We start from the raw sequence: 11,329 nt of genomic DNA on the forward strand, positions 1-11,329 counted from the left end.
TCAAGTGCAGGACCAAGAATTCAGGTCCTTCCCAGGATCCGGCCCAGGTTTAGGCCACCATCAGTTTGAAGAGTGGAGGCCCAGAGCCCTTAACTAAGAACGGTGAAGAACACCTTCTCGTTCAGCCTGGGCCCGGCAAGCTGGGCGGGAGGGAGGCGCTTCAGGCTGCCCGCTCCCTCCCACAGGCATCCCTACCTCCAGCGGCCTCTCGGCCTTGCGGCAGGGCGCAGACCGACCGCTGGGTGGCTTCCACGGCTGCATCCACGAGGTGCGCATCAACAACGAGCTGCAAGACTTCAAGGCCCTCCCGCCACAGTCCCCAGGGGTCTCGCCAGGCTGCAAGTCCTGCACCGTGTGCCGGCACGGCCTGTGCCGCTCCGTGGAGAAGGACAGCGTAGTGTGTGAGTGCCACCCGGGCTGGACCGGCCCGCTGTGCGACCAGGAAGCCCGGGACCCCTGCCTCAGCCACAGGTCAGTGTCTTAACAGGCTCCCAGTATGCACGCTGGCCCTGTGCCCACCCGAGAAGGGGGCACTGACGGAGGAGCTGTGGTCACGCAGTGGGTAGTGCCCGTGACTGCCCAAAGTCAAGAGGCTGAGCTTGGGCATCCAAGCTGCAGGTCTGGCTCAGAGACATCCGCAGGAGAGCCTCGCCCAAACACCTGCCTCTGCAAGCCGCCTCTGACCTGCCCAGAGCTGCCACCAGCTTCCATGTTGCCTCCTGTGATAGAAAAGGCACCCCTGTCGGGGAGAACAGCCCTCGGGCAATGGAGCGGGCAGGCAGAACAAGGGAGAATCAGCCCCCGTGTGGCTGCCCCTCAGCCAGCGCCCCAGGCAGGGCGCAAGGTCTGCTGGACCACACTCGGCAGAGTAACGTGATGGTTCATCTTCTGTCACTCATCCAGCAAATACTTATGGAAGGCCTACTATGTGCCAGACCGTATGCTAAATACTAGAGACCTGGTGTCCCCAGTGTTATGGAATCTGACTCAGCCAAAAACACCTCCAGAGCCAAGACTGGTCATTTGTTTGGCTAAACAAGTTGGGGAACAATATTTTGGGTCAGAAAGGGCAGACAGCTGTAAAGGGTTTCAGCTTCCTGTGTTACTCTTGAGTGTGTATATATGACTCTGAAATCATCATGAATCCTGGCTCTGAATGTCATCCCATTAGGGACAATGAGACATTGTGGTTAAAAATAGAGACCTCCCCACCAGTCTTCCCACCTAGGAGAGGTGGATGCAAAGGTGTGGCAGTTGTGACAATAGGTGATGCTGGGCAAAAAAAGAGTTTCCCATGGAGCCTGCCACGTAGCAAGAGGAACCCGCTCAGGTTAACTTGTCTCTTGGCTGAAAAGCCTGGGCCCACAGGTGTTTTGGATTTTGGATGTTCTCAGACTTTGGAATATTTATGCATGTATACAAGGGGGGCAGAGATCTTGGGATGGGACCTGAGTCTGAATAAGAAATTCATTTTTTCCTATGAAGCTCATCCACACAACCCTAAGGTAACTTTAATCAGTATTTTTAGAATACCTGCATTTTGACTGTGACCCACCACATGAGGCCAGACGTGCAGTTTTCCTCTTGTGCTACCATGATGGTGCTAAAAAATTTTGGACTTTGAAGCATGTGGGATTTCAGATTTTCAAATTAAGTATGCTCAACTTGTATAGTAGTAGTATAGTAGTAATAGCATTATCATTTAAGATAATAGAACCATTGAAATGTTTGCAGAAAGCTGACTTTCTTCCAGGCACAGTGTGTGTGTGTGTGTGTGTGTGTGTGTGTGTGTGTGTGTGTGAAACTGTTAGCCTGTGAGCCTCTGTCGTCACAGCTGGTAATGGACATTGGAGGAGCTCGCAGCTGACTGGCCACAGAGACAGGGTGTTTAAGAAAAGAGAGATGCTCAGCCACTGGGCTGCAAGAGGCAGACCCGAGGCCAAAGTTCTCAGGCTGCAATCAGCTTGAGGTCCCACGGTGCTGGGTCCCCTGGTTTCTGGCTGGGCAGGACAGAGAAGCTTCTGGCAGTACCAACTCTGGTTCCCTCCTCTTCCTCCTCCTCTCTGCTTCCAGCTGCAACCATGGAAAATGTGTGGCGACTGGAAGCTCATACGTGTGCAAGTGTGCCGAGGGCTATGGAGGGGCTCTGTGTGACCACAAGAACGACTCCGCCAATGCCTGCTCAGCCTTCAAGTGCCACCACGGGCAGTGCCACATCTCAGACCAAGGGCAGCCCCGCTGCCTGTGCCAGCCGGGCTTCAGTGGGGAGCACTGTGAGCAAGGTGAGTCTGCTGTGCTCATGGGAGGGAGCACGGCAGGGATGCAGGGTCAGAGTGCCACTCCACATCCAGAACACCACAGGCTGTGCCACAGAGGTAACGTGTGCCCTTGGATCAGTCACATTCTAAGCCACAAGTCCCTCAGCTTGAAAATGGGGGCAATACGATAGCTTCCTGTAGCAGATACCTACTGCCACATAACAAATTGGCCCCAAAACAGCAGCTATAATCAAAGTATTTGTTTTTATCCCATATAGTTTGGGTGGATCAGAAACAAAAACAGTTTAGCTGGAATCGGCCAAGGCTGGATTTAGCACAGCAAGGGCCTGGTTTTCCAGAGGCTAACCCAAGGAGGCCAGATCTGCTTCCACTCTGGTGCATTCCCATTGTGCTGGTCATTGGCAGGAGGCCTCAGTTCCTCCCTATGTGACTTCTCTACCTGGGATATCTGGGGGTTCTCACAACAGGGAAGCTGGCTTCCTGCAGAGGGAAAACTCAGGAGCACCAGAAGTAAGCCACAAAGCCACAGTGTCTCATATCTCACCTTGGAAGTAACTCACACTATCATTTCTATATCATATTGGTGACATGGGTCAAGGGCATCTACTGAGGAAGGGAACATAGAGAACGTGAATACCAGGATGTGCTGATCATCGGGAGCCATTTTAGGGGTTGGTTACCATACGACCTGGGTGGTTGTTGGAATACATGAGATGTAAAGTGTGTGGTACCCAGCACAGTGCTAAGAATTTGGAAGCTGAACTACATAAACTAGTTACATGAAAAGTCTAGGTTAAGAGTCTCAACAGTTGGAAGCACCATTGTTGTCATGAGGAAGATGGCCAAGTTCTGTCACTTAGAACTTTGAGCAGAACTTTGAGCACTTAGTACTTTGAGCTTTAACTCACTGGGTCTTAATTTCTCATTTAAAAGCACAGATAACTCAGTGCCCACTGCCTAGGTTTACTGTGAGGATTAAGTGAGAACACAGTGCATGAAGGATCAAAAGTTAAGACTTCTGAGTGACATCAGCAAGCTGACTGGCTGGAGCTATCTAACAGATGTCTCTTCCAACACATAAAAGAACCCAAATGATGAATGAAAAAACAACTACGTGTTGACTAGAATGTCTAATGGAGAGTTCTGGAGCACAGTGAGGGGTCTGGGGAGGGCCTGGTGACCAGAGAAACTCCAGCAGCACACAGAGTGGGGTGCAGCACCCTGCTTCAGCCACCCCACTTTCCAGGTTGGCTCAGAGACACGACTCCTACTAGCAGAGAACCAGGAGGCCCCAATTGACACCTACAACCTGAGCCACCACTATCCAGGAGCCATGAGGCATCACGTCTTCATCCTTCATCGTTTCTCCACACTCACATGAATGATGGAAGCACGAAGACACCAGCTGCTCAGATCCACAGTGTGGCAGCGGTGAACGTACACCTGAGTCCACAATGCACTCTTCATGGCAGGGAGGCTGGGCCTGATCGCGATACCTTGCCACACACGGCTCCTCAGCTGGAGAGCCAGCCCATTGTTCACTCAGTGAAACCACACTTTTGCCATCACAAACTCCTGCAGTGGGTCCAGCAGCACTTTCAGGCATCACCCACGTTGACATAGAGGAAGAAACTGCACGAAGACCAGACTATGACACCAGTCTGGAACCAAAGTCAAGACACCTGCCCAATTTACACCCTAGGGCTCATCCATGGGGGAAAGTCTTCCTCTACTCCATAAAATTGGAAGAGGTGACCATTCTAGCTAACACACAGATATCAGCATAGGAACACAAGAAACATGAAAAAGCAAGTAAGTATGACACCACAAAAGGAGCAGAATAATTCTTCCATAACCGACCACAAAGAAAATAAAACATGGAATGTATGAGAAAGAATATGAAATAATGAGCCTAAGGAAATTTGGTGAGATATAAGGTAATACAGATGGATAATGTAACCAGAAAAACAATTCATGCTCTGATATAAAAATAGATCTAAAAAGATATGGAAATAAAAAATCAAACAAATCTTAGAACTGAACAATTAAATGAATGAAATTAAAAATACAGTGTAGAGTTTCAACAATACACTAGATCAAGTGGAAGAAAAATTCTAAATTTAAAGATGCATACTTTGAAACAATTTCAGAGGGAAGGAGGAAGACAAGGAGGAGAAGAGGAGGAAGGAAGCATACTCAACTTATGGGACATCATTAAGTAACAAATTACCACATTTATGGTAGTAAAAGAGGGAGGAAAGACAGAGAAAGGCACAAAACACTTATTTAATGAAATAATAGCTGAAGATTTCCCAAGTCTTGGAAGAGACATGGATATCCTGATTCGGGAAGCTCAAGATCCACAAACAGATTCAACCCCGAAATTTCCTCTCCAACCACATTGTAATCATGTAGTTACAAATCAAAGAGAGAATTCTAGAAGCAGCAAGAGAAATGTGTCAAGTCACGTAAAAGATTCTCCCTTAGACTATCAGCAGATTTATCAGCAGAAGCCTTTGGGTTCAGGGGAAAAACGGGAGGATATGTTCAAGTGCTGAAAGAAAAATCTGCCAGCCAAGAATACTATACCCAGCAAAGCTATCCTTCAGAAATGAAAAAGAAGTCAAGTCATTCCCAGACAAGCAAAAACTGAGGTCATTCCCTACCTCATCACATAATAAATGCTTTAAGAGAAGTGGAAGGGCAGGGATTGCTATCATGAAAATATGAAAGTATAAAATTTAGTGGTAGAGATAAATTTATAATCAAATTCAAAATAGTCCATTATTGTAATGGTAGTATATAAATCTTTCAAATTCCTAGTATAAAGGTTTAAAGTCAAAATGGTCAAAGATAATTGTGGCTAAAATAAGTTGTTATGGAATACAAAAATATATAAATGTAGATTTAAAAAAACAAAGACATAAATTTTGAGGGAGCAAGGTAAAAGAATAGAGTATATGTAATCAGAGTTCTTATCAACTTACACTACTATTACTACAAGAGTCTTTATGTTTACATCATGGTAACCCCCCCCACACACACACACACAAATTATAATTGATACACAAACAAAAAAATGAAAGGAAGCAAAACTTAGCAATATAGAAAACTACAAAGGTAAACCAAAAAGAAGGACAAAAATAAGAAAAGATCTACAAATGACCAGAAAGCAATTAACGAAAGGCGAAAGTAAACCCTTGCCTATCAATAATCTTGAAGGTAAATGCATTAAATTTACCAATTAGAACATACAGATGGGTTAGAGGTGTAGCTCAGTGGCAGAGCACTTGCCTAGCATGCATGAGGTTGTGAGATCCCAAGCACTGCAAAAATAAAAACAAAAGGGGCAGAGTGGCTGAATAGATTTAAAACACAAGACCCCGCTATATGCTGCCTACCAGAGGCTCACTTCCCTGTAAGGACAGATTGTCAAGGAATGGGGAAGACACTCCATGCAAAAGGAAGCCAGAAGCAAGCAGGAGTAGCTATATTTATATCCAATGGGAAAAAAACTTTAAGTCAAGAGTTATTAAATGAGACAAGGCCACTACACAATGATAAAAGAGTCAATTAAGCAAGAGGCTATAATAACTGTAAATATATATGCACTCAACACCAGAGCATATATAAAGCAAATATTAATAGAGGAAATGGAGCAATAAACTGTAGTACGGGGTAGTAGGGGACATCACTCTCATCAGCAGACAGATCTTCCAGACAGAAAATCAACAAGTGCAGACTAGAATTAAATTATAGTACAGACCAAGTGAAACCAACAGATACTCACAGGGCATTTTATCCAACAGCAGTAGAATACACATTCTCATCTGTACATGGACATTATCCACAGCAGAGCATGTAATGTCACAAAACAAGTCTTAAGTTCAAGAAGACAGATATGATATCAAGTATCTTTCCAGACCATAATAGTACAAAACTAAAATAACTACATCAACCCTGGAAACTGTATAAATACATGGAAATTAAACAATATGGTCCTGAGCAACCAATTGGTCAATGAAGAAATTAAAAGGGAAACTTTAAATTTCCTTGAGACAAATGAAAATGGAAACACATTACACCCAAACCTAAGGGACACAGGAAAAGCTTTTCTAAAAGGGAAGTGTATAGCAATAAGTGTTTACATCCCAAAATAAGAAAGACCTCAAATAAATGAAAATTATACCTCAAGGAGTTAGAAAAACAAGAACAAACTAAACTCAAAGCTAGTAGGATAGAAATAGAGACTACACAAGCAAATACAGAGACCAACAAAATGAAAAACTGGTTCTTTGAAAATAATTGACAAGCCTTCAGCTAGACTAAGAAAAACAGAAAATTCAAAATCAGAGATGAAAATAAGAGGCATTACAACTGATACTGCAGAACCACTAAGGGTCATAAGAGACTATTATGAATGACTACACATAGACAACCTAAAAGAAATGGATACATTTCTGGATACATACAACCCACCAAGATTGAATTATGAAAAAACAGATCATCCAAACAGACCAAAAACAAGTAAGGAAATTGAGCCAGTAATGAAAACCCATTCCATCAAAGGAAAGCCTCATGACTTCACTGCTATATTCTATAAAACATTAAAGAAGAACTAATTACAATTATTCTCAAACTGTTCCAGAAAATTCAGGAGATCAGAATACTTCCCACTCATTCCACCAGACCAGCACTACCCTAAGATCCAGACAAGGGACAACCACCACAACAATAACAAGAGGAAGCTTGAGGCCAGCATTCCTGACGAACACAATTGCAAAAACACCAACAGAATAATAGCAGACCAAATTCAACAGCAGATGAAAAAGATCATTCAATATGATCAAGTGGGATTCATGCCAGGTATGCAAGGATGGTTCAACATAGGCAAATCCAAAAAATGTGATATATGATATTAACAGAAAGAAGGATAAAGTACACACTCATGTTAATAGATGCAGGAAAAAAGCATGACAAAATTCAAAAACCTTTATTACATAAACTTTCAAAAAATTAGGTATAGCTGGGTGCAGTGGTACATACATTACTGGACTTCAAAACATAGTACAAAGCAATAGTAACTAAAACAGCATGGTGCCACTGAAAAACAGATACACAAACTAGTGAAACAGATTAGGAGCCCAAAAACTAATCCATGAATCTACAGCCAACTGATGGGCAGAGGAGCCAAGAACACACATTAGAGAGAAGACAGTCTTACGTCATGTTGAAAAGCTGGATATCCACACACAGCAAAATCAAACTAGAGCATATGGATCAAAAGCTTAAATATCAGACCTTGAAGCTATGAAACTAATAGAAGAAAATATCACAGAAACACTTCATGATACTGTACTGAGCAAGAATTTTTTCTTCTGTTGGATAAGCCTCAAAAGCATAGACAGCAAAAACATGAAGGAAAAAAAAAGGAAAAATGGAATTAACACCAACCCAAAAGCTTCTGTACTGCAATCTATCACCAGAGTAAAGAGACAGTCTACAGAATGAAAGACGATATTTGTACACTGTGTGTCTGGAATGATGTAATATCCAGAATGTATAAGGAACTCAAACAACACAACAACAACAAAAAATCACGTTTGAAAATGGGAAAAAGACCTGAATAAAGATTTCTCAAATTCACATATGTGGCCAATGGGCATGTGGAAAATTGCTCAATATCCTCTACTCCTGAGGAAATGCAAATCAGAACCAAATGAGGTATCGCCTCCCTCCAGTAAAAATGGCTATTCCTGAAAAGACAAAAGATAAAAAGTACTGGAAAGGATGTGGAGAAAAGGGAACCCTCACACAATGTTGATGAGAATGTGAATGAGTACAGCCATTTTGGAAATCAATATGGCGAGTCCTCAAATAATTAAAAGTGGAACTACCATCTGATCCAACCTCACTACTATGTATTTACCCAAAGGAAATGAATCAGCATGTTGAAGAGACATCTGCACTCCCATACAGAATCAGCCTGTGTCCATCCACAGATGAATAAATACAGAAAACGTGATATGCACACACATGGAATAGTACTCAGCTATACAAAGGATGAAATTCTGCCTTTTGTGACAACGTGGCTGAACCTCAAGGACACTATGTTAAATGAAGTAATCCGGACACAAAAGGCCAGTACCACCCCATCTCACTCATATGTGGACTTTAGAAGAGTTGATCTCCTAGAACTGGAAGGTAGAACAGAGTTTACCAGTGCTAGGGAAGGGAGGAGACGGGAGAGACTGGTCAACACACACAAAATGGAACATAGATAGGAGATCTGAGTCCCAGTAATCTGTCACACAGGGGGGTGACTGTAACTATTAACAATAGCGTATATTTCAAAAAACAGAAGATTTTGAATGTTCTTACCACAAAGAAATGAATGCTTGTGGTGATGGATATGCTAATCACCCTGACTGGCTCATCACACTTGACGTACACATAGATCCATTCCTCACGTGGTGCCCTGTAAATATACACAAGCGTTACACACCAACACTTTTTTAAAAGTTAAAAAAAAATGCATGCAAGATTCTTAAAGTGTCACCTGCTGACCTATCATAGTGAGTGATAAGTGACTTATTCAGTAAAGGATAAAACCGGGACAAGCACAGTAGATGGGGCTCACTCTGGACTTCTCCCAGGGCAGGAAGCTCTTTCCCTCGTCCTGGGTCTCGTCTCCCTTTTCTTTTCCAAGTGTTGGTACTTGCGAGGCCTCACCATGCCATGTCCCTCTGCGGGCTCGTCCAGTCCCGGTGCTGTGGTTGGGTCTGACCGTCCCCATGAACACCCGTTAGTCATGCCAGTTAGTGGCCCCAGCTCTGGTGAGCTCCACAAGGCCAATTAAATCACACAGCTTCTGTAAAAATTGAAGTGTCTGTCGCCCGTTGGAAGTCCTCCTCCCACATGGACACTGAGAAGTCCTCCTCCCTGCCACCAGCATCCCAGGCAGGCCACCCTGTCACTAGAGGACTCTCACGTGTCAAATTCAGATGAAAGCTATTCTTTAGCAAACTGCTCATTTAAGAAACTTTTTAACTATTTTCAAATACTCACAGAAAAGTCATCAGGGGTGTGTACACAGCGGCCATGGTCCCTCAGCCCAGCCGTTAGCATGTTGACACACGTCTCTCCCTCCTCCTCCCAGGCTGCTCACACACACACACACACACACACACACACACATTGTCACTGATTCTTTCTGAGTCTTTTAACCACCTCATAATTTTAAAGAATTATATGTACTTAACGCAGATCCCATTACCCTATTCAAGCTTTAAAAGGCAGAGGGCCCTTTCTCCTTCCATCTCCTCTGATGCTCACAAGAGCTGAGTTAGCAGGAAGGACCAGCAAACATGTCACCATCTTCCAGACCAGGAACCTGGCTCAGGGATGACCAGGGACTTGCCCAGGCTGTAGGGGCGAGGGTTCAGGTTCCAAGTCCATTACCTCCTTCCTCAGCACCTGCTCCAGACACTGCCCAGTGTCCTGAGGACAGGGGAGGGCTGAAGATGAAGAGCCGGGTCAGGGCTGAAGATTCAGCCAGGCCTGGGGTCCCCTGCCCGGCACTCCCATTAGTCCCAGGGCTTTGGGGAAGTTGCTTCCTTTTTAATTCTTGCTCCTCGTGTTCAGATCTCAACCCTATGGTCACTTCCCAGAGAAGCCCCCAGGTCAGGGCAGGGCAGGGTCCTTTGCCCTTTGCTCTCATATAAACATGTCCCACCTCAGTTTCTCATTACAATTACGGCCACTCAAGTGGTCCTATAAATAGCTCTGGACTCCAGACCAAGGGCAGGGCAACCTGGAGCTCTCTCTCCTAGCCCCCGGAGACTCTCAGCCCCAACCCATCACTACGGGGCAGGGAGGCAACCCAGCCTCACCACTTTCTGGTTTCCAAAAAAGCCAGAAATTCCAATTCTTAAGCGGAATCTCCTGGCTCTTTGAATGTGGATTTACTTTAGTGGGCAAGCGTGTGTCGGGCAGCTGAAACGGGTTGGGGACAAGATTAGGCCACAGTCCACCAGTTTCCCTCATCTGGTTTGGACTTGAAGTTCCTTGAAGGAAAGGACCAAGCTGCTGGCCACCATCCTAGGCTCCTGGCTTCCTTGCCGGCCTCGCATGGAGCCTGGCCCAGCGAGGGCCCTTATTGTGAGGAGTAGCTGGACGGATGGAGGCTGGGGAGTGGGTGGGTGGGTAGGTGGACAGGTGGCCGCCACAGCATATGGACAAGTGAAAGAGAAAGCACACGTGATCTTCAGGCCCCAGTGTTCCAGAACTGCCCGGCTGGGCACTGCGGGTCCTGCCAGCCACCTGCGTCCTGACCCTCCTCTTCTGCCCCTGCAGAGAGCCCATGCCGGGGGGAGGTGGTGCGAGAGGCCATCCGCCGCCAGAAAGGCTACGCGTCCTGTGCCACGGCCTCCAAGGTGCCGGTCATGGAGTGCCGCGGGGGCTGCGGGGCGCAGTGCTGCCGGCCCACGCGCAGCAAGCGGCGGAAATACGTCTTCCAGTGCGCGGACGGCTCCTCGTTCGTGGAGGAGGTGGAGAGGCCCTTGGAGTGCGGCTGCCTCGCGTGCTCCTGAGCCCGCCGCCTGGGACTCCAGCTCCGCGGGTGGGGCCCGCCGGGGCGAGGTGGGAGCGGAGGACAGGAAGCAAGAGAAGAAGAGAGTATTAAGTATATTGTAAAATAAACAAAAATAGAACTTATTTTTATTATGGAAAGTGACTATTTTCATCTTTTATTATATAAATATATCGCACCGTCTGAGTCCAGGGACTACATCGTCGTGAGTTATTGTCACCGAGGTTTGTTTCGTGTTGTGTATTTGTTGTGTTTTTATAAACAGCTGTTTAAATTTTTAAGACAAAAAAAAAAAAGGCTAATAAAAATGTTTCAAACTAAAGGATAAGAATAAGGACGGAGAACCTGCCGAGGAAGAGGAGGAAGCCCTTGTTTGCCAAGCGCCCCTGCCCGCAGAACCGCCCTGCTTCGCGCTCAGGAACAGCCAGAGGAAGAGAGGGAGACCGCTTGTTCTTTGTCT

At 45.6% G+C, this 11,329-nt stretch overlaps 1 protein-coding gene across 1 annotated transcript in view; it reads left to right on the forward strand.

Annotated features, from left to right (window-relative positions):
• Positions 1–11,064, forward strand: part of SLIT3 (slit guidance ligand 3) — a 572,899-nt gene extending 561,835 nt beyond the window's left edge. The window contains exons 34-36 of the mRNA XM_079145392.1: positions 186–471; positions 2,074–2,282; positions 10,635–11,064. Of these exons, the coding sequence (XP_079001518.1) occupies positions 186–471; positions 2,074–2,282; positions 10,635–10,870 (731 nt within the window). The 3' untranslated portion in view covers positions 10,871–11,064. The remainder of the gene's footprint in view (positions 1–185; positions 472–2,073; positions 2,283–10,634) is intronic.
• The last annotated feature ends 265 nt before the right edge of the window (positions 11,065–11,329 follow it).

The sequence above is a fragment of the Sciurus vulgaris genome (genome assembly GCF_902686455.1).
Source record: "Sciurus vulgaris genome assembly, chromosome: 6".
Taxonomy (NCBI): Eukaryota; Metazoa; Chordata; class Mammalia; order Rodentia; family Sciuridae; genus Sciurus; species Sciurus vulgaris.